General features: G+C 38.6%; 1 protein-coding gene across 4 annotated transcripts in view; it reads right to left on the minus strand.

Moving 5' to 3' along the window:
- Window positions 1-24,537, minus strand: part of ATRN (attractin) — a 178,122-nt gene that overhangs the window by 53,471 nt on the left and 100,114 nt on the right. For all 4 annotated transcript variants that reach the window (XM_023626201.2, XM_023626203.2, XM_023626202.2 and 1 more), the window contains exons 17-22: window positions 23,764-23,949; window positions 22,985-23,218; window positions 15,153-15,290; window positions 12,335-12,428; window positions 10,145-10,197; window positions 2,629-2,723 (exon numbers count right to left, since the gene is read on the minus strand). In XM_023626201.2, the coding sequence (XP_023481969.2) occupies window positions 2,629-2,723; window positions 10,145-10,197; window positions 12,335-12,428; window positions 15,153-15,290; window positions 22,985-23,218; window positions 23,764-23,949 (800 nt within the window). The remainder of the gene's footprint in view (window positions 1-2,628; window positions 2,724-10,144; window positions 10,198-12,334; window positions 12,429-15,152; window positions 15,291-22,984; window positions 23,219-23,763; window positions 23,950-24,537) is intronic.

Here is a 24,537-nt window from a genome sequence, read left to right on the forward strand (position 1 = left end):
AAAGTAGTAATCACATTTTACTTCTTTCAACTTTCTTAATTATAAAACAGGTATTTTACAATGCCTTAAGAGAAATTCACACTTAAAGAGTTAGCAAAATTTCTAAGCAATATACCCCAAATAAATTTCATTCCCTTCCCATAACAATATCCAGAGTTTAATGCTTTATCAAATGCCTAACTCCATGAGAAAGCATCTTTTACAAAGACCCTCACCAGAGCAGAATGACTTACATCCTGTGACCTATGTTAGGGGAGTCGGCCTCCCAGGGATCCTCTGGGCAGATGTTTCCAAGGTCTGGAGAGCTCATGCCTATCAGCAAAACACTTGACCAAGGGCCCCAATCTGTATGTGTCTATAAATTAAACCTGTGCACTTCTTAACTGATAGAATAGATACAGTGTAAACTTCTTCAATATGAAACACTTAAAAAAAAGAGCATATAAAGCTGAAATAAACTAAAAATAATTTGATTGTATTCATTCATGATTTGAAAAACATTTTTCTCTCACTAAAAATATTATTTCAAGAGAAATATGATTGAATATGCTTTATTGGCTTTGAAAACCTTGTTTACCAATTAGAGATAGACCAATTTGAAGAGACAGTTTAATTAATTTTGATTCTTGGTTTCACAGTGACTGAAAAAGCTATCTCTGAGAAACGTGTGGAGTCAACTGGAAGAAGCATACTGTTGGCCATGCTGGGGAAATTATAAGGCTAATTTTTAGTTTTTACTGAAATTTGCCTGATAAATCTCTTTCTTGGGGTCAGAGAATTGTTTTTACAAATGAATCAGATTTTGTATTTTTATATTTTAGAAAAAGATCCAGTCCTGCTGAAATTCTTCATTTTGAAGGATCTTAAAACAGGTTGGAAAATTAAGATTTTTAAAGGTGTTGTTTTGGTAGTTTTTACGCACAAAATCACAGGAATGGAAACATTTCCAACAGTCATTTTCAAAACATGATCTCCAAACCAGAAGTTTCTCTCACAAAGCAGTTACCTTCTCATTTATTGATAAAATCTCACCTTCCTCTTGAAAGGACAGCTCAAGTATCTATTTATTTAATTTTAATATTTGCTGGCAGCACATTACCAACAATTACTTCTTTCCTTGGAAAGGATCAATAAACTTGACATCCTAGTGCTTTTGTAAGAGAGAACACACACATTGGATAATTCTGTTAAATGCTCTGTTCATAAGTAGGGAACTCCAGAGAAGTCCAAAGATTTTCATGGTCACTCCTCATCTCGTTAAGAAGCATCACGAAGAGTCTACTATGATTATTTAAAATAAAATTAACAGTATCAATCGCATCCTGAAAGACTGAGCACTTCAACTACTTGCTTATGAATAAGGTAGTAAATAAATTTCGTGTGTGGTACTTTCGCTATGTTATTGCAAATTCTTTTTTCTAAAATTCTAGTCAATACAGCCACTCAAACAATATGCCTACACAGTTTTTCCACAACATATGTTCATTTAAAGTCATTTATGATTTTTACTTAAAAAGCTATTCAGTCATGAGACTGTATCTTCTCTAGTACATCTCTTATTTCTATCATTAAAATGGAATATAAAAAACACACCTTACTTTCATTTATTTGCATAGTGAATACCTCACGCTGTGGACTTTGTTCTACTGCTGATTTTTTTTTCTTTAATTTAGTAACGTTTGCTAATAACATTTGTTAACAAAGAAATACACTTTGGCTTACTGTCATATTGTTTTCTACATATTATTTGTCATGCTTATTGTGACAGGAATTTTGTAATGGTTAATGGCTTTGTGTATGTTGGTGAAAAATAAGAAACCTCTAAGCAGGCTCCTAGATAATTTGTCATCAAATTTAATAAAATTTCATTATGTATTGAAGTGAATATTGAATTACCTTATATTTCATGGAATATAAATCTTACAGGTGTGTCTTCATGTTCTACATGCTTCACTTTTAAATGTCATGCTGTGTTGGCTCCCTTCTACCACTAGCTAATACCTTATGGCTGGCTGGGGATTCATATTAATGACAGTAGATCAAAACCACATTTCAAATAATCATCTTAATAATTTCAGTTATTTCTGGCTGACTTCTTCTTGGACCCAAATAAACCTTCACTGTTTTTACCTCCTAATGAAGCTAAGAACTCATTCTAGGAGCAGAAGTGTCACCTCTGCCACCTTCCTTGCATCACTGGCATTAATTTCAACTTGCGGTTTCTTTGAGGGTACTTTTTGAGCCTCTGGTCCATTCTGAGAGAGTAAATCTGGGCTCTGCCACCTGCTCCTCTGGCAAGGGAATTTCCCTTGCAGTCTCTTCTCCTTTTCTATATGGGGTTTTGTTGGGCTGTTGGGCAAACCAAGTATGTGTGGACTCAATGTCAGTCTGTGTATCAGATCCTGGGAAATCTTAACAACACTGTTCTTGCCTTTTGGATAGAAAATAAATAAAATGTAGATTCTAACATTTCTTTCCTGCACCTCTAAAGATCATCCTGTGTAGTCCACTCTGGAGAACACAGCTAAGACAGTGCTTCTATCCATAATGATCAAGAAGAAGACCCATACAAATTCAAAACAAAGAAGATTTCTAAAAAACAAAGTAAGAAGACTTCTAAAATCTTACTTCATCAGGTGTAGCCACAAAATTGATGGCTGTGTAATAGCGGTCATCTTCCTGGGATAGGCTAAAGGTGAACTGATAGTCAATAAGAAGAGTATCTATGGAAAGAAAGAAATGCATATTTAGAAATCAAAACAAAACAGAATAGGTCTCTAGAGATACAGACTGATTTTCTTATAAATATTCAATAGCCAGGAAAGTACTTTTGGCTCAATTATACCCAGGGACTAGAAATCAAGTCTGTGGGCAGTATCATTTCATTTGGGTTAATCCACCAAACCCTCATTATATCAAGACCCTGGCTGAGATTTGAGGTTCCAACCTAACTCATCTACAAATATTAACTGAACATCTATTACATGCTAAGTTTTGTCAAAGGATACAAAGCGATAAATTAGTGGTATAAAAGGAATGAAGATTCTTATGGAAAAATGGTCGATTCCAGGTCTGGAGCAAGTAACACGCACCTTGGTTATCTTATTTTAGAAAGTATTCAAATACTCATGTGATGTAGCAAAAGAACACAGCTTGAATGAGAGTCTACTGGCTGAACATGGTATAATTTAATTCTAAAAAGTGGATTGTAAAAGTCAACAACAACAAAAAAACCTGATTTAAAAATGGGCAATAGCTATTTCTCCAAAGATGAGATATGAATGGCTAACAAGCACATGAAATGATGCTTAACATCACTAATCATTAGGGAAATGCAAATAAAAAGCTCACACCCATTAGGATGGCTACTACTGAAAGAACAGAAAATAACAAGCGTTGGTGAGGATGTAGAGAAATCTGAACTCTAACATGCTGCTGGTGGGAACGTAAAATGGTGCAGCTTCTGTGTAAACTAGTATGGCAATTCCTCAAAAATTAAACATAGAATTACCAAATGATCCAGCAATTCCAATTCTGGGTATGTACCCAAAAGAACCAAAAGCAGGATCTTAAATAGATATTTATACACTCACATTCATGGTAGCTAAACAGATCACAGATAGCTATTATCCACAGTAGCCAAAAGGTGGAAGCAAGTGTCCACTGACAGATGAATGGATAAACAAAATGTGGTATATAGATACAATGGAATATTACTCAGCCTTAAAAAAGAAGGAAATTCTGACACGTGGTACAACGTGGATGAACCTTGAGAATATCATGCGAAATGAAATAAGCTAGTCACAAAAAGACAAATACTGTATGACTCCACTTATATGAGGTACCTAGAGTAGTCAAATTCATAGAGACTGAAAGTAGAATGGTGGTTGCCAAGGTCTGGGAAAACAGGGAAATGGGGAGTTGTTGGCAAGTTTATTTATTTACTTAATTTTTGGTGAGGAAGACTATCCCTGAGTGAATATCTTTTGGCAATCTTCCTCTTTTTGCATGGGGAAGATTATCCCTGAGCTAACATCTGTGCCAATCTTCCTCTATTTTGTATGTGGGATGCTGCCACAACATGGCTTGATGAGCAGTGTATAAGTCTGTACTGGGATCTCAATCTGAAAACCCTGGGCTGCCGAAGTGGCGTGTGCAAACCTAACTACTACACCACCAGGCCAGCCCCAGTAAGCTTATTTTTAATTGTTTAAGAAACTGTCGAATGGTTTTCCAAAACAGCTATACCATTTTATATTCCCACAAACAATGCATAAAGGTTCCAGTTTTTCCACATCACTGCTAAAACTTTGTATTGGCTTTTATTTTTCAAGACACATAGACAGCAGTGACATCAGCAACATGGCAGAATGAGCTGTTCCCTTTGTCTCTCCCCCTCTGAATTACAACTAAATGGACATTCATTGACCAGCGGAGGATAGCACAGCACAATAGGGCACCTTACAGCACAAGAGGATGCCTGAGAGACCCATGCAGTTATACATCTGAAGGTCGATGGACTGGGTCCCCAGGAAGCAGAAGACAGGTGAGTGCTTCCCTACCCCTTCTCAGCAGCAGCAAGCCAGGTTGCTGGTTCTCTCACAGAGGCTGGCACTACTCTAAGAGGAGGCAGGGACAGCCCAGACTGTGGACAAACGCTTATCCCAGCCTATGGGAGCACACACTGTGCTGTGGTGCCCCACCAGTGGGAATGCGCCCCAGCATGACTGTAAGAAGAGGGGGCGGCAGCTGTGCACACGCAAACACTACCCTGGCCTGTGGGAGTGCCCACCATGCTATGCTGCCAAGGCCTCAATGAGTGGCCCCAGCTCAGACCCTGCAAAGAAGCCCTGCCCCCCAAGCACAGAGGCTGGTGTAACTGTAAGCAGAGGTGGCAGCAGCCCAGCACATGCATGAACACTATCCCAGGCCACAGGAGTGCCCACCGCACCCGCACAACTTCCAGCAGGTCGGGTGGGGTCAGAAACACAACTCTTGCTTCCCCTCAGCAGCAGCAGGTAGAATCTGTGACTTGATACTACCACAAATGCACCAGCAAAGGGTTAGTTCAGCAAATACCATGAAAAACTATAGTAACAATTGAGAGCAGAAGAAAAATGACAAGTCTCCAAAAACCAACCCCAAAGTCCTAGAAATTTACAATCTAAATGACAGAGAATTTAAAAGAGCTGTCATAAAGAAATTCAACGAGTTACACAAAAACTCAGAAAGACAGTTCAATGAGCTCAGGAATAAAATTAATGGGCAGAAGGAATACTTCACCAAAGAAATTGAAACTCTAAAAAAAAACCAAACAGAAATTCTGGATACAAGGAACAGAATTCATGAGATAAAAAATAACCTAGAATCCTTAAAAAATAGAAGTGACGTTATGGAGGACTGAATTAGTGATTTGGAGTACAGAAATATAGAAATGCTTCAGGTGAAGTAGGAGAGAGAACTAAGATTTTTTAAAAATGAAGGAATTCTTCGAGAAATATCCGATTCAATTAGGAAATGCAACATAAGGATTATAGATATTCCAGAGGGAGAAGAGTGGGAGAAAGGAGCAGAGAGTTTGCTCAAAGAAATAATAGCTGAGAACTTCTGAAACCTGGGGAAGAAACTAGATTTACAAGTACATGAAGTCAATAGAACTCCTAATTACATAAATGTAAAAAGATCTTCTCCAAGGCATCTAATAGTAAAACTGGCAAAAGTCAATGACAAAGAAAAAATGTTAAGGGAAGCAAGGCACAAGAAAACAATCTACAAAGGAATCCCTATCAGGCTTTCAGCAGATTTCTTGGCAGAAACCTTACAGGCTAGGAGCGAATGAAACGATATATTCAAAATACGGAAAGACAAAAACTTTCAGCCAAGAATACTCTATTCCAGTGAAACTATCCTTCAGATACGATGGAGAAATAAAACCCTTCCCAGATAAACAAAAGCTGAGGGAGTTCATCACCACTAGACCTCCCTTACAAGAAATGATAAAGGAAGTCCTCATACCTGAAACAGAAAGGCAAAGGTCAACAAAGCTTTGAGCAAGCAGAGAGATAGACAAAATCAGAAAACTGGAGCTCTCTATCAGAACAGGTTAGCAAAGAATTATAACACAAAAGATAAAGGGAAGAAAAGCATCAAAAATATCTATAAATACTTCAATTTAGTCACAAACTCAAAACACAAAATAGAATAATTTCTGACAACAACTCAGAAGGGGAAGGGGAAAGGGAGATAACAGGCTATCAGAAAACGGACTATCTCATCTACAAGATCCTTTACACAAACTTCACGGTAACCACTACACAAAAAACCAGAGCAGAGCTACAATTCATAAATAAAGAGAAAACTAAGAACACCACCACAGAAAACCACCAAATTGAAATGGCATTCAGAAATATAAGGGAAGAGAACGATGGAAATACAGAACTGGCAAACAAGAGATAAAATGGCAGTATTAAGCCCTCATGTATCAAATAATCACTCTAAATGTAAATGGACTGAATTCTCCAATCAAAAGACACAGAGTAGCTGGATGGATTAAAAAACAAGACCCAACAATATGTTGCCTCCAGGAAACACATCTCAGCTCTAAAGACAAGCATAGGCTCACAGTAAAGGGATGGAAGATGATACTCCAAGCAAACGGCAAACAAAAGAAAGCAAGTATTGTCATATGTATCAGACAAAGCAGACTTCAAGATAAAAAAGTCAATGAGAGACAAAGAGGGGCAGTATATAATGATAAAAGGGACTTTCCACTAAGAGGACACACACTTATGAATATATATGCACCCAACACAAGAGCACCAAAGTATATAAAGCAACTACTAACAGACTCACAGGGAGAAACTATTAGAAATAATCAATAACCACAGCAAAGTTGCAGGGTACAAAATCACCTCACAAAAATCAGTTGCATTTCTATACACTAATAATGAACTAGCAGAAAGAGAAGTCAACAATACAATCCCACTTCCAACTGCAACAAAAAGAATAAAATATCTGGGAATAAATTTAACCCAAGAGGTAAAAGACCTATATCTGAAAACTATAAGATATTGTTGAAAGAAATTGAAGAAGATATAAAGAAATAGAAAGATATTCCACACACATGGATTGGAAGAATAAACATAGTTAAAATGTCCATATTACCTGAAGCAATCTACAGATTCAATGCAATCCCAATCAGAATCCCAGTGACGTTCTTCACAGAAATAGAATAAAGCATCCTAAAATTTATATCAAATAACAAAAGACCCCAAATAGCCAAAGCAATCCTGAGAGAAAAGAACAAAGCTGGAGGCATCACAATCCCTGACTTAAAAATATAACAGGAAGCTATAGTAATCAAAATAGCATGCTACTGGCACAAAAAAAGACATACAGATCAATGGAACAGAATTGAAAGCCCAGAAATAAAACAACGCATCTATGGACAGTTAATCTTTGACAAAGAAGCTGAGAACATACAATGGAGAAAGGGAAGTCTCTTCAATAAATGGTGCTGGGAAAACAGGACAGCCACATGTAAAAGAATGAAAGTAGACCATTATCTTACACCATATACAAAGATTAACTCAAAATGGATTGAAAACTTGAATGTAAGACCCAAAACCATAAAACTCCCAGACGAAAATATAGGCAGTACGCTCTTTGACATCAGTCCCAGCAGCATCTTTTCGAATACCATGTCTACTCGGGGAAGGGAAACAAAAGAAAAAATAAACAAATGGGACTACATCAGACTAAAAAGCTTCTGCAAGGCAAAGGAAACCAAGAACAAAACAAAAAGACAACACATCAACTGGGAGAAAATATTTGCAAACCACATATCCCACAGGGTGTTAACTTCCAAAATATATAAAGAACTCATACAACTCAACAACAACAAAAACAAACACTCTGATCAAAAAATGGGCAGAGGATATGAACAGACATTTTTCCAAAGAAGATATACCAAGGCCAACAGGTACATGAAAAGATGTTCAATATCACTAATTATTAGGGGAATGCGAGTCAAAGCTACAATGAGATATCACCTTACACCTGTCAGAATGGCTATAATTAACAAGACAAAAAATAACAAATGTTGGAGAGGATGGAGAGAAAAGGGAACCCTCATACACTGCTGGTGGGAATGCAAACTGGTGCAGCCACTATGGAAAACAGTAGGGACATCTCTCAAAAAACTAAAAATAGAAATAACATACGATCCTTCTATCCCACTACAGGGTATTTATCCAAAGAACTTGAAAACAACAGTTCAAAGAAATTTTGAACCCCTCTGTTCACTGCAGCATTACTCACAATAGCCAAGACATGGAAGCAACCCAAGTACCCTTCAACTGATGAATGGATAAAGAAGATGTGGTATATACATACAATGGAACACTACTCAGCCATTAAGAAAAGACAAAACCATCTCATTTGCAACAACATGGATGGACCTTGAGGATATTACATTAATCAAAAATACGTCAGACAGAGAAAGATAAACACTGCATGATTTCAGTCACATGTGGAAGATAAACAGGGATACAGAGAATAGATTAGTGGTTACCAAAGGGGAAGGGATTTGGGGGGTGGGCGAAAAGGGTGAAGGGGCACATATGTATGGTGACGGATAAAAATTAGACTGTTGGTGGCAAACATGATGCAGTCTATACAGAAATTGATCGATAAAACTGTACACCTGAAATTACACAATGTTATAAACCATTATGACCTCAATGAAACAACTGAAAAAAAAAAAGATAAATAGATTTTAATGTACCAGATTACACAAAATTCACTGACGTGGTTTCAGGTTCCACATTGTAACTAATCTTTAAGAAATGACTAGTTGTCCAGTTTTGGCATGGTATCAAAGGATAATATCCATTATTATCTGAAAAGCTTATCAAAATACACCACTCTTTTCCAGCAGTATGTCTAGTGAGGTCAGGGTTTTTTCCATCTACTTTAACTAAAGAGACATATTGCAACAGATGGAACGTAGAAGCAGATGTGAGAATCCATTGTCTTCTATTAGGACACAGTATTGGCTTTTGGGTCTAGTCATCTAGGGGTGTATCTCACTGTGTTTAATACACATATCCCAAAGGTCTAATGATGTGAAGGATTTTTTAATGTGCTTACTGGTCATTCCTATACCTTCTTTGCTGAAATGTTTATTCAGATCTTTGCCTGTTTTTAACTGGAATTGTCTCCTTATTCAGCTATAGGAGTTCTGTGTATATTCTGGATATCGGCTCTTTATCAAATAGATCATTTGCAAACATTTCCTCTAGTCTGTGGCTTGTTTTTTATTTTCCCAATGGAGTTTTTTAAAATGCAAGTTTTAAATTCTGATAAAGTTCCATCATCAACTTTTCTTTTATGAATTGTGCTTTAGGAATCATATCTAAGAACTGTCCCCTACCCAACGTTCATGAAGTTTTTCTCCTGTTTTCTTCTAGCAGTTATTTATATGACATTTACAGGTTCCAGGTGGACATGAATTTTGAAGGGATGCCATTCAACTTGGGAAAGCAGGTATGTAATTATGGTGCATATGCCAAAACATTAATTTATTTTTCTCTGGTTCCATAATCTAGCCTACTATGTGTATTTTCCTACAGGAAGAAATGCATTTACCCATAAGGACCTGATTACCTTGCCAGATTTACCTTTCACTTTAAGTTAATCATTAGATATTTTATTCCACACAGTAGTTCCTAATGATGTGGTTAACACACATCAGTTTCAGAGAGAATGATAACAAATGCTATTTCAAGAATTCTGTTTTTGATCTATATCCTAAAATATGAAATATGGTGATCTCAATCAGGTAATGGCAAATGAAATAAGTTTTCAAAGGAACATAAATAAGGAAAGCCAGAGATGTGTATCTCTGGACTCTCCCCTGATATCTGCCAGAGACAAAGTAACATAAACCACAACCACAATGAAAACAGCTTAAAATAGCGTTCAAATAAGTAGTAACCTTAATAGAAAGTAAACCATCAAATTAGGAGACACGTCCATGGGTAGTTGTTATATTCCTACAGCACTTACGATTCTCAAACCACGTTAAAGAAATTTTACTGAACTACTTTGCTTCTAGACAAATAAGAATTGCAAGAACACTTACAATAACACGTTCCTTTGAGAGGGTTTCCCTGGTATCGATTTTCTACTTCACATCTAGGGAGGAAGAAAATGATTATTTTCTATTGCTAGCTCAAACAGAATCCACATTCATTTTTTTTTTTTTTTTTTTAAGATTTTATTTTTTCCTTTTTCTCCCCAAAGCCCCCCGGTACATAGTTGTATATTCTTCGTTGTGGGTCCTTCTAGTTGCGGCATGTGGGACGCTGCCTCAGCGTGGTCTCATGAGCAGTGCCATGTCCGCGCCCAGGATTCGAACCAACGAAACACTGGGCCGCCTGCAGCGGAGTGCGCGAACTTAACCACTCGGCCACGGGGCCAGCCCCCACATTCATTTTTAAATCAAGCAGATCCTTTGATATAAACTACAAACAGTTCTGAGTCAGTATAACTACATTCTTCACTGTTACTCAGATCAGACGGACTAACAGGAGTTTGCATTCACTTCCAATGCTGACTGCCCAGCAGTTCACACCAACAACTGATGAAAATTTGCCAAAATACATTAGACAAATCCAAGTATAAGCAATCTAGATCCTATTTATTATCATGAAAAACACATTTTCACTTTTGTGTGGACTAAATATTCTTCTAGAAGTGCAGTTGAAACATTTTTCAAATATTCATTTCTCACTTCTTTCCTGTTCTCCCTGGATAAACTGATCCTGTTTAAACACAACTGACAGAAGGCTAAAAACAGAGAATCATGTTTTTGGGTTTTTTTTTTCCAAACCCTTGAACACAGTTCATCAGTCTGGAGGAAAAAAATAAGTTCTAGTCAAAAAGAATTATTAATTTCCCCATAGATACCATCTACGACCACCAGCAAAACCCAGTCTCCTACTTCACAAAGCCATTTTGGCAGACACAATAGCTATGAACTATGAGGAAAGGAGGAGAAAGCCTGGGTTGAGCACTTTTCCCAGATAAATAATACAGGGATATTGTGTCCTTTATCTAGGGTGATTCTTACCACTGGCTTACATCTAAAATCTCATAGAGAGAGTCTTTCACTGGGCCTACACCTCATTTCTTTCTTGTATACCCTAACTGAGGGCAGGAGTGACTAATTTGGCTCTATTACATTTTTCTGTTTAAAGGAACCTGGATCCAAAAGTTAAATTTAATCTTTGATTAGACATTTCTTCACATATTGGCTTTAAGGCAGCATGAAACCAGTAAACCTAAACACTCATGTAAACTATAAATTACCTCCTGAACACTACCATGGATGTCTCAATCACTGGTGACATTATTACTAGCGCTGTTTAAGAAAAACAAAATTTACCAATGATGAATCTGCTTGTATCTGCTCAATGTTTTGATACTACTAACAATTTTTCCTTAAGTCTCTTCTTGAGAGAATGAGTAAACCTCATGAGGTTTTCTGGTGAGGTAGACATGTATATATTAGTTGGGGAACAACCTCTCTTGTTTCAATTCACCAGAACACTAAAAACAATTATCACCAGTCTCACTGTTGACAGATGGGGAAACTGAGGCTCAGCATAGTTAAGTGATATGTCTCAAGAGCACCCTGCTGAGTGGAGGCACAGCCAGGACTGAAATCCCAAGTCTGCCTGATGTTGTGTGCATCCTCATGGATGGGCACCCCAGACTCTTCCCTGGAAGATGTCTAACACACTTCACCTAGGAAAATGCTAGAGCAGGGAAGGATGTGTTAAAAGCCAGAGGATCGATCATCTCCACTATCAGACAACCAAATGTCAAATAAAATACTGTCCTAGAATACTAGCTCTTCCAATTCTACCTTTTTGGGAAAGGGTGCAATTTCCTGACGCGACAAAAATCGAGTAGTTGCTAAAATTAAAAGACTAATCCAAGTCAGCAACCCAGGAAATGTCAGTGTCATTCAAACATAAAAGTGTGAATAAAAGAGCCATTAAGGAATTGCTGCTAAACTGACGGGCTGCTCAGTAAGGAGGGTGACCAAATTAGACCTGTCTGAAGTAGACAAGGCAAAATTCCAAATTCATCACTTGGGACCCCCTAGAGCCTATGGCAACAAGGCAAAGGGAAGAGGGTAGTTCTCAGGGTTCAGTAGCTTCATGGTCCCTCGGCTCTCCCTGGTGGTACAGACCCAGCTGACCTGGCGTGACCCACTAAACCCAGGCGTGGCCTGCAGCAAGGGTCCTGGGAGTGTGGTACTCACAGCTGGCACTCGTCCCCCTTGACGCCCTTGGTGGTGCAGAAGCACTTGCCCGTATTGGTATTGCACAGTGATGCGTGCCCATTGCACTTGCATGCTGGGGAGACAGAAAAGGAATGGAAGTCACAACTGCTTAAAAGATTACTACTATCAGAGATTTTTCCTAAAACAAATAATTTTATCCAAACTGGATTTGATAGGAAAGACAGATTAAAATAAAAGCATTTAATGGCAAAGATTCATGTTTTTTAGCTAATGATTTATCTCAAATAATATAAAGGTAACATTAAAGGAGCCAAAGTCACAGGACCTGAGGAGAGAGTATGCCAGTTTCCACTGCCATCTGAAGCAATCACTATTTTGATCTTTTCAATACACTCAGTTTTTCACTACTATGATTCTTGCATTCATTCAATAAATATTCATGAAGCACCTCCAGTGCGCCAGGCGCTGGGTGTGGGGACAGAGACACAGTCCCTGGTCCAATGGAGACACCCTGAGCAATGACTGCCCCTGAGGGGAGGGTTGGTCTGGTTGTGCTCCATCTCAGCTGAGGTGCCTTCTCCACAATGGCCGCGTTTCAAATCACACCAGGGCTCAGACCTGGGGTGGGATTCCAATGGCAGGCCAGTGTTCCAGAGGCCCTTGGGGACTCACCACCCTTGCCTTGCCTTCTTAGCCTTCATAGAAAACACTTGTCATCTCCCTCCTTCAGCCATCAACACATCACCATTTTTTCCAACACATAAGTGTGAACTATGACAAATTTTATACTTCAGTTGAAATAAATGAGTCTTTTTGCTCAATACCTTCTTACTTTACACCCTGTTTTTCAGAATAATTTATCCTGAATAAATTAAAGGCATTAGGCTGGAGACAGGCGTACTTTTAAAATAAATCTTGAGGAAAAAAAAAATTACCCAAAGAAACCCGTAAAATAAAACACTGCAGTGATGAAGAGAATGGATGCTGGAGTCAGAAACATGAGTGTTCAACTCCTGGCTCTGCTGTCTGCGGAGAGGGGGTGCAGCGTACTAGTGAAAGACAAAGGCCTCAAGTCAGTTTGCCTGGGTTTGAATTTAGTCCCCTCCACTTAGCTCCTCTGTAACTGCTGGCATGTTATTTAACCGTCCCAAGTCTCAGTCTCCTCATTTATACGATGGAGATAATAACAGTCCCATCCCACAGGGTTGTTGTGAGGATTAAATGAGATAATACATGAATGAAACAAAGGAAGCATTAAAAAAATCATGGCTATTATCCTTAGCTGTAGATATGGGGATGGTGACACCTGGAGGCACAAGTAGGTCCAGTAGTTAAAGTCACACATCCTGGATGTGGTTCCCAGCATGGCCACATCTCGCAGTGAGACCTTCAGCAGGTTACTTGATCTTGGGGATAATAAAGCACTTATATCTAGGATGGCTGCCAGCACAATGCCTTCTACACGTTTATCACTCAATAACGTCAGGTACTCTGATTACTGTCTAATGGATGAAGATCATTCACAAGGAGTGGGAAAAATATTTTTACTGAATACCTTTTAATCTGAGCAAGACATTTTATTTAAGAGTGGTGAGAAATAACATTAGAAGAGTAATACTCACTCATATCTACCATAGTCAGCACTACTGAGTGCTGACTACATGTCATGCACTGCTCTCACCACTTTCAACAAGCCTCCTTTCATCCCCATTTTACAGATGAGGAAACTGAAGCCCAGAGAGGTGAAGGGATATACCACTAGAACACTACCTTTCTCCTGGCTGCTCTGAGGGCCCTGCTAACAAGTTTGGAGGTAGGATTTGAGGAGTAAGTAGAGATTTTCCTTTCCTATTTACTTTCCTACTCAGAACCTGAAAGGTCTTTCCACTGGAAACTATAACAAACCAAAAAACAGGATAGTATCACCTGTCATTTAAAAAATATATAATTAATATTCTAACAATAAAATGTCCTATTGCTTGCAGGAATCTATTTGATATGTATTGGGAGACACGGGACTATTTACACTTTAAAATATACCAGGAGTACTGAGGAGTCCAGCGCCCGATTAAAAATCTACGTGAGATTTTTTTTCCAACCATAGGCAATTACAAAGGCTTTCCCTGGCAGGCCTCACAAGGAGAGCTGCCCTCCCTACACCAGCCTGGGTGCACAGCCAGGGCCCGGCCGTCTCTGAGGGGAGCCGAGTCAAGGTCTCAGGACCCCTGGTCGGCCACCTCCTTCACATATCTGCATTCCCAGCTTGCGCACCTTCATTCCTAGGTCTCTTTATCTGAGGCCTTGGGCTGAGGTCATCTTCAGGCACTTCTGCTGAGACTCCTTATGGGGGTGGGAAGAAGCCTTGAAGACACTGTCCCCACTGTGACTCAGTCCCCGGTACTTTTCCACTCCTAGCCCTTCCCCTACCCTCCCTCCCCACCCCAGGGTTCAGAAAAGGCTTTTGCTGGAGACTTTTGTTCAGGCTCTCTCAACAGTCCTCCTGACGCTCAGCCAGCGCGCTATTTCAGGGGGGGAACTGGAACAAGGGGAGTCGGCACTTTCTCCAGTTCACGTTTCTTGCTCATACTATTACAGGAAGTGAGTAAAGGCTTAACTCTTTCATTTTTGGCTTGTTGCTTTAACCTGCTACTCTGACACTTGGCAGCTCTGCTCACTCTCTCCCAAGCTCAGTTGAGCTCTTGACAAGTATGACTTAAGAAATGCTGTGACTTTTTTTCCAAAATCAAGTGACTTTTTCCTCCCAGATATTCAAGTTGAATAGAAGCATTGTGTTCCACTCGGTTTGCAGTCGGTCACCTTGATGGATTTGACTTACGCTGACACTTTCCCCCATTGGTGGGGTCACCATAGAAGCCAGATATGCAGGTCTCGCAGTGCTTGCCCGTGGTCAGGTTCTCACACTTCTCACAGATACTCTGATTAACGCATCTGCTGTGGCCGTTGCACTGGCAAGCTGAAAGAAAAAGAATTTTAAGGGGCCGTCCCATTGCAGAACTGGGTGGAGGAAGTAGGACAGGACTTATTTGCAATTATCTGTTTAAGTTCCTTATTGCCTCTAAATACGAAACCATCAAAACTGGCCACTGAAAACTAGTTTGAGAAATAAGATCAAAACATCAAAAAAGAGCTAGTCCAGGAAAATCAGAAATATATCACAGCACGGTGAAAGCCCACAGCTATTAAAAAGATACTTTTTGTTGTTATTCACTGTAAAAACAATATAAGCTCATGAGAGAATATTTGAAAAATATACGGAAGTGGGGGAAATCATATACAATTCCACCATCCAGAGATCACTGTTCACATTTGGAATTTTTCCTTCCATTATTTTTTCTATAGTTTTATACAATTGTGTTCATATTAATATTCAATTATGATTTTTTATTGAGATAATTATTTTACTACGTTATTTCATCTATCATAAACAAAACTTTAAATGGGAGAATGATTTCTATGAATTATAATAGTTATTTACCCATTTCCTTACATTCTGACATTTAGTTAGTTTTCAATTTTTCCTTTTTAGAAAAATAACTATCTTTATTTATATATAAACATTTCCATAAGTGGAATTCCTAAGATTCCTGATGCACACAGGACTTTACAATTAGAAAGGCATATGAAGTCTGGACCTCTCTAGACTTCTCAGGACAGCTGTGCAGGCTGTGCACTGCAGACTCCATGTGGAGCCATTCACATAGTCCACAACCTGTACCACTCTGTAAGCAGAATCTCTGACTCTGCAGAGCTTTTGTCCCCCAGCTTTATTGAGATATAACTGACATATAATAGTGCATAAGTCTAAGGTATACAATGTGTTGATTTGATATACTTATATACTGCAAAATGATTACCACTGTAGCTGTTAGTTCTAACACCTGCATCATGTCAGACAATCACCATTTCTTTTTCATGTTAAAAACATTTAAGATCTACTCTTTCAGCAGCTTTTGCAGATTTATCTTGGTCGATCAATGTGTTGTAGTTTTTCACCACCTCAGCAGCATTCCATAGCCTTGCACCTGTTCTGTTTACCCACCTGTTTTCTACCCCATCCCCATAGGCATCTGAGTTGTTCCGTATAGACGGCAGTTGAAAACTTAAAAATGACTACATCAGTTGTGACTGCACCAAAATTACTTACAATGTGTGGGATATACATGTCCCTGTGAAGATGAGCAACTGTATATATAGTAAAAGTGCAAAGCACAACACACAAAAAATGTAGCACCTGAAATCATTTACAAAAATATCTGTATTCTGGTTCAAGATAAGAAGATTGAACAAACGCTTCTCTCTCTTCTCCTTCAAAATCCCACTGAAATTACAGAAAAAATGTAAAAACAAGGATAAGTAAATAGGAGTGTGAGATAAGAGGAAAAGATGCTATAAGAAGTATTGAGAGATACTCCTGAAGGACTGAGGATTCTAGAAATTATAAAGCAGATAGGGTCAATCTGACAGAAAAAGGGGAGTTGAGACATCTGTATCCTAAGGCAGGAGAAGGAGGGGACTGCCAAAGTGATTATAAGCACTTTACCAATTGCCACCTGAAAAACCCAGCAGAGGCAAGGAGTCAGAGCAGGCCTCAGGAGAGTGGTGGGCAGCAGGAAGTGACTCACGACCTGCTCTGTGCCTGCTTAATGGCTGGCTGAGGCATCTGTCCAGGGGCTGCAGCAGGAACGGACGGTTCTGTGGAGTGGGTGGGGGATTGGAGGCTTGGGTCAGAAAGAAAAATCAAGGCAATGCCCCAGCTATCTTCAGTTGCCATAACACCCCACAGGGGAGGCACCTGGCACAACCGTGAATATGCCAAACGCATCCAGGCACCTGGTCCATTGCTCCTTCCTTCCTCTAATGAAGGAGGAACACAGACCACTCAACAGCAGTCAGGGCAGACCAAAGCCAGAGCACCCTGTGGCTGCCTAGCCAGCCTCACCTTTAGGACATCACATCACACCTTCACAACAGCTCAGTATACCTAATACTGGCCAATACTAACAAATCTAGACACTCAGTTATATACAAAATCAACCTCGAAGTCACCAGTATAAGAAAATCATCAACCTAAAAGCATCTCCTGGATAAACATGCTGAACAACTAACCCTGAAGGAAGGGTTAATACAAGAAACTTCAGAGAATGAAAAATAGTAATTTTGCTATATTCAAACAGGCTTGAGAAAATATTGTATCCGTGAAATAAGAAAGCAAGCTCCGAAAAAAACCTCATGATATTTAGAGACCTTGCAAAATGAAAAAGGATAGAACAAAATAGACACAAAACAAAAAACTCTCAATAGGTTAAACAGGAGAATACATATGGCTAAAAAACTATCTGTAAGAAAATACTATGCCAACAAATTTGATTACTTAGATGAAACAGAAAAATTCCCAGAAAAACACAGATTACCAAAACTGACTCAAGCAAAAATAGAAAATCTGAATAGACCTATAAGTAAACAGACTGAATTAATAATAAAAAATCTTCCACAAAGAAAAGCCCAGGCCTAGATGGTTTCACCGGTGAATTCTATCAACACTTAAAGAAGAACTAATGCCAACCCTTCAGAAACTCTTCCAGTAAATAGAGGAGGAGAGAATACTTCCCAGCTCACTCTATGAAGCCAGCACTAACCTGATACCAAAGCCAAACAGCTATCACAAGAAACAAAACTATAAAACAGACCCACATCCCTCATGAATATAGACACAAAATCTCCAACTAGCAAAGTGAATCTACCAACACATTAAAAAGGAATATACATCATGAGCAAGTGGGCTTTATCCCAGGAATGCAAGGCTGGCTTAACATCCTTAAATCAATTAATGTAATACATAAGATTAATAGATTAATAGACTAAAGAACAAAAACCACACGATCATTACAATAGATACAGAAAAAACATGTGACAGAATCCAGCACCCAATCATGAAAAAAACCCTCAAGAAACTAGGAATAGAAGGAAAATTTCTCAACCTGATAAAGGGCATGTATAAAAAACCTAAAGCCAACATCATACTTAATGGAGAAAGACTGAATTCCTTCCCCCTAAGATCAGGAAGAAGACAATGATGTCCACTCTCACCACTTTTATTCAACATTGTACTGGGGTTTCTAGTCAGGCCAATTAGCCCCCAAAAATAAATTTGAAAAAAGGTACCCAGATTGGAAAGGGAAAAGCAAAACTAGCTTTCTTAGTAGACAATATAATCTTGTATGTAGAAAATCCTAAGAAATTCACTAAAAAAGTGGTACAAATATTAAATGAGTTCAGTAAAGTTGCATGATACAAGATCAACATACAAAAATTAACTGTATTTGTACACACTAGCAATGAACAATCAGAAAATGAAATGAAGATAATTCCATTCATAATACCATGAAGAAGAATAAAATACTTTGTATAGTAAATTTAACAAGTGCAGGGTATGTACATTGAAAACTATAAAACATTGCTGAAAGAAAGACAAGAACTAAAGAAATAGAAACATGTTTCAGGTTTATAAATTGGAAGGTTAATATTGTTAAGATAGCATATTACCATCTGGCATACACTCCAAATTGGTCTATAGATTCAATGCAATCTCATCAAATATCAGCTGGCTTTTTGTCGATGTTGTCGAAATTTATAAGTTCAACTTAAAATTCATATGGAAATGCAAAGAACCCAGAATAGCCACGACAATTGAGAAAAATAAGAACAAAGTTGGAGGACTTAGACTCCCCAATTTCAAAACTTACTACAAAGCTACAGTAATCAAAACAATGTGATACTGGCATAAGAACAAAATACATAGGTCAATGAAACAGAAATGAGAGCCCAGAAGTAAGTTCATACACTTACCATCAACTGATATTCAACAAATGTGCCAAGAAAATTCAAGGGTAAAAAAACAGTCTTTTCAAATGGTTAGGGACAAGTGGATATCCACATGCAAAAAGATGAATTTCGACCTCTACCTCAGACCATATACAAAAATTAACTCAAAATTGATCATGGACCTAAATGTAAGACATAAGTCTACAAAATTCTAAAAGGAAAACACAGAGTAAATCTTTGTCATCTTGGGTCAATGATTTTTTAGATACAATACCAAAAGCACATGAGATAAAAGAAAACAGTGATACATCACATTTACCAAATTTAAAACTTTTGTATTTCAAAAGATACTATCAAGAAAGTAAAAAGAAACCCACAGAATGGGAGAAAATATTTGCAAATCATATATCCAAAAAGGAACTTGAATCTAGAATTCATAAAGAATTCTTATAGGTCAATAAGATGATGACAAATAATGCAATTTAAAAATGTGCAAAGAATTTGAATAGTAATTTCTCCAAAGAAAACATACAAATGGCCAGTTAGATGCTCAATTTTATTAGTCAGTAGGGAAATGCAAACCAAAACTACAATGAGATACAATTTCTCATACACTAGAACAGCTACAATCAAAAGGACAGGCAGACACAAATGCTGGAGAGGATGTGGAAAAATCTGAACCTTTTTACATTGCTAGTAGGAATGAAAAATGCTGCAGCTACTTTGGAAAATCTCATGCCCATTATCCCTCATTTCCACCCTAGCCCTAGGCAATTACTAATTTATTTTCTGTCACTATATATTTACCCTTTTCTGGACATTTCATATAAGTGGTATCATACAATATATAGTCTTTGCATGTGGCTGCTTTTACATAGCCATGTTTTTGAGGTTCATCCATGTTGTAGAATATGTCAGTACTTCATTCCTTTTCATTGCCAAATAGTATTCCACTGTAATAATATACCACGTTTTGTTTATCCATGTGCCCAGCTGACAGATATGTGGATTGTTTCCACTTCTGCCTATTATGAATAATGCTGCTATGAGCATTCACGCACAAGTTTTTGTACAGGCATACATTCTCAATTCTCTTGGGTATATATTGGGCCATATGATAACTCTATGTTTAACTTTCTGAGGAATGTAAAACTGTTTTCCAAAGTGGCCACACCATTTTACATTCCTACCAGTAATGGATGAGGGTTCCAATTTCTCAAATGATGTTGAGCTTCTTTTCATGTGCTTATTGGCCATTCATATATCTTCTTTGGAGATACATCTGTTTAAATCTTTTACCCATTTCTTAACTGGGTTGTCTTTTTATTGCTGAGTATTAAAAGTTCTTTACGTATCCTGAACATTAAACTCTTATCAGATACATAATTTGCAAATATTTTCTACCATTCTGTGGGTTGTCATTTCACCTGATATATTCTTGACATTAAGGAAAAAGCACAGATTTAAATATTTCCTTAATTAAACCACAAGTAGATTAGAAATAGAGTTGTAGATTCTTTAAATGTTAGAGAGGAAAAAAGGGAACACAGAAAATTTAATCTAGTTTGGTAGATTAAAAAACTGGTTTCTCATTTTATTTTGCATTTCCCTGTTTTCTCTATTTCCTACTCTGAGAATGACTACTTTAGATCCTTTGCCCATTTTCTGTTGGGTTGACAGCTTTTTTTCTGGAGGGAAGAGGTTTATATACTCTGGATGATAATTACTTGTTAAATACACTGCAGGTATTTTCTTCTAGTCTGTGTCACGCCTTTCACCTTTGTTAACAGAGGTCTTTTCCCTGATGAAGTCCTCACAAGGGGCTTTACTGTCACTGGCACTGACAGGCTCTTGGAGAAGTTCTTACCCACTAACCTCCCAGGAGTCTTTGCACCTGCCTAGTCTCTCCCAACTGTTCTGCAGGCCCATCAACACATTTCTGTGTATTTATAGAAAGTCTGAATCAAAGGCCAATTTCTCAGCGTTGGCTTCTCAGGGCAGCCTTCCCGGCGGGTCTAAGCCCAGGCTTAGGCCAGATCATGGTCTATCCATTCTTGCACCAACCAGTGGAAGGGAGGATAGAGAGGGAAGCAGGGGGAGAAGGGAAGGAAAGGGAGTGAGGGATAGGAAGGGAAGAAAGAAGGTAGGAGAGGGGAAAGGGGAGGGGGAGAGAGGGAAGGAGGAAGAGAGGCAAACAGGTAGGCAGGCTGAATTTATCCTCTTGCCAAAAGCAAAAGAGATCTTTCTTCCCCTCTCCCTTTTCTTAGAGCATTTCATTAAGAAAACCTGTATTTATAAATCCTTCCACTGTTCCTTTGATATGTAAATTTTTGTCAGCTCTACAATCCAGGAACATTTTTCTTCAGGGCCTGGGAGCCATCTCTTTGAAATGTAAACATCAAGGAAGACAGCACCTCATCTCCTTGTCATTTGGGGAATTTAGCCTAGTTGCACTGTGCCAAGCTGTAATCATCTGCTCGCCATAAAGATAAAAGAAGTTTTATTTTCTTCTTTGGATAAAGGTGATTAGTTAATACAAGTGGCCACCCCAATTACCAGGTAAATTTAGGATGAATTATGAAAGAATATATAGCAAATGGTGCTGTCAAATCCTCTCACATGAGGACAGTTATTGTTCGTCTTGAGACCATGGACATAAGGGATTGTATACGCTTGGCTATTTAAAAGGGTGAGATTTCTCTCTGTCTTTGCAATCTCATTAGTGGAGTGCCTGTGATGTGCACCACAGTCTGGTTTAACGCTTACTCAATAATAGAACTGTTTTCTCTCTTTTTTTCTTTCCTGTATTTGTGGAGAGGAATTTCTGGGTTGGCAGATTTTATTTTTAATTTTTCCCTCAACAATTGCCATGATGTATTTTTAATTAAAAAGCAAACTGTAGAACAATGTATATCACATGCATAGTATTTTTTTATTTTTAAAAATACACATTGGTATTTCTGGAGGTATTATCACATTGGCCCAAGTAACTCAAAGGAGGTTTTGGAAGCACTTAACTGTTTCTCCAAATGTTCTTTTAGTTATGGAAAGAGATGCAATCACCAACTGCCCTGAATCAGTCCAATCCCCACCACAAGAGCCACGCCTGCCCAGATGCAGATGGGTTGAGAAGTGCCCAAGAGATTACCTTTGCTTCACTGTAATGTTAAGATCTCTGCCCCAGGAGGAGCTTTGGCCTTATTACCATAACCTGCAGTGTATGTGGAAGCATGTTTTCCAACTGAGCCTGTGCAAGCGAATACTTACCTCTCCCTTTTGAATATTCACTCCCCATCCAAAAAAAAGGGGGGGGAGGAGTTGGGGGCAGTGGTGAGTGCGGGTGGGGTGGGGTGGGCACAGCTTTGGAAAAGATTCCCTGTGGTCTCTATTTGCTGCAAATAAATTTTATTTTGTGTGACAACTACTTCTGGTGAAGGCTTTGATTTCAACTCACCATGAAGTGGACCCACTTTGGCTGGGTAACAGTATCTACATCAAACAGTTGTAAGTTTTTACCTCTATGAAGAACTGGAGATGAGAAGAGGAATTCCAGTTTTAATTTTACATACATTCATAATATTTAATTTTTTATAATGAAAACGTCATTACTTTTGTATTGAAAGTTAGCAAAACAACTCAGCTGAAATTCTCAGTATTTTCATTAATTGACATTAAAAATATTTTTCATGTGAAACTATTTCTCCTAAAATGATCTGTTATATTTTGTTCTTAAAGGAAATTCATATAAATAATGTAGCTTTCAGGGTTTTATTCTTTGTAAATAGGTAGTGAAACATTTGATCTTGGATACACAAGGCATCTTACCTGGACAGTGAATGAAAGACCAGTTGTATCTGCTGTCCTCCAGACACATGCTGGAATTGAGAAGGGGCTGTGGATAGGAATTTCCTGTAGGGGCCTGTGAAGGCATCTTTACTGGTCCTTTATAGGAGCCCTCCAGGCATTTCCCTTTGCCAGTATTGCTAGGATCAGTACACCAGCCACAGCCTGGTTGCTCTAAGCAATGACTACAGGTACAGTAGCCTGAACAATTTTCAGCTGTAAAAAAAACACAAGTTTCAATTCATTATCACATGTAGATTTGAATTCATTGTATTCAAATTACCTTTTTCTTTAACAGACTATTTAACTACTGTGAGTCAAAATTCCTATTCTGATTGTTCAAATGGCATAATAAAATTAAAGAGTCCAATATCTTGCCAACATATAAGAGAGACTCCTCCTCTCCTCTCTCAATCCCAGGATGTTGGAGGCACAAGCGACCTTAGAGGTCATCACTGGAAAGCACTTACTTTATGAATTAGGAGATTAAGATGTGGAGACAATACATGGATTGAGCAATATCATACTGAAGTTGGGTAAGTTATTTCTGTACTCTGTGATCTATCCTACATTTATTTACCAGTGTCACTGTGCTTGATTCTGTATTAAGGTTCCCATCAGGCGATCTCTGGACAGACCTGAGCAGAAGATCAAGCCCAGTCTTGTCCCTAAAATGTTCAGAGGCTGACAGTACTGCCCCACAGCAGTTGTCGCCCATACACAGGACACTCATGAGTGCCCAGAGCTCACTTTTCACTTACGGGGACAGCTGCTCATGGTATACCACTCCATACACTGGCCAAAAGGGAAGGAGGCCACATAGGCATTGGAGTCCACACACTGCTTCATGTTGCTGCACCACATGCACTCGGAGCTGCCGCTCGTACACTCTCCACAAGCCGTCCGCAAGGCACATGGCGTCCGGCACTGCTTGGCACTGTGGTTCGCTGGGAAGTAAACCCAAGAGAGACACTTAGAGCTCCCACCATGTTGGCTAAGGTCAAAGGCTTTTCAGTGTGGGCTGTGACCCACCAGTATGTCATGAAATCAATTCAGCGGGCTACACTAAATGAAAGAGAAGATAGAAAACATTAGAGTCACCACGTACCGTTTAGTCAAATATACTTATACACTTGGGGGAAAAAACTGTTTTTCTTTTCAAAGAGCATTAAGGACACACATGAGGGAACAAGCTAATCTTTCTATAAGAGTAGGGGTTCCAAAGCTCCTTACAGTATACGGGACCCAGGATGAACTTCAGTGGTTTTGCAACCCACCTGAATATGCAAAATGATCTTTGTATATTTGGGGGGAAGAAGGACCACAGCATTCATTAAATACACCAGAGCATTTAGAATCTAAAATGGATGAAAAGCTCCCCTACAGGAAGTTTAGAAATCATACTTGAGGGTGATTCCTGCAGTGCTATTAACTCTCTCCTACACCTCTGTACTCCTCCAACAAATCACAGTACCTTCCTATACTGAGATATGGTGTCACTGGAGTCCAGCCTCCCAAAAGCGGCCACATAGGGG

Source organism: Equus caballus, chromosome 22, assembly GCF_041296265.1.
Source record: "Equus caballus isolate H_3958 breed thoroughbred chromosome 22, TB-T2T, whole genome shotgun sequence".
NCBI lineage: Eukaryota > Metazoa > Chordata > Mammalia > Perissodactyla > Equidae > Equus > Equus caballus.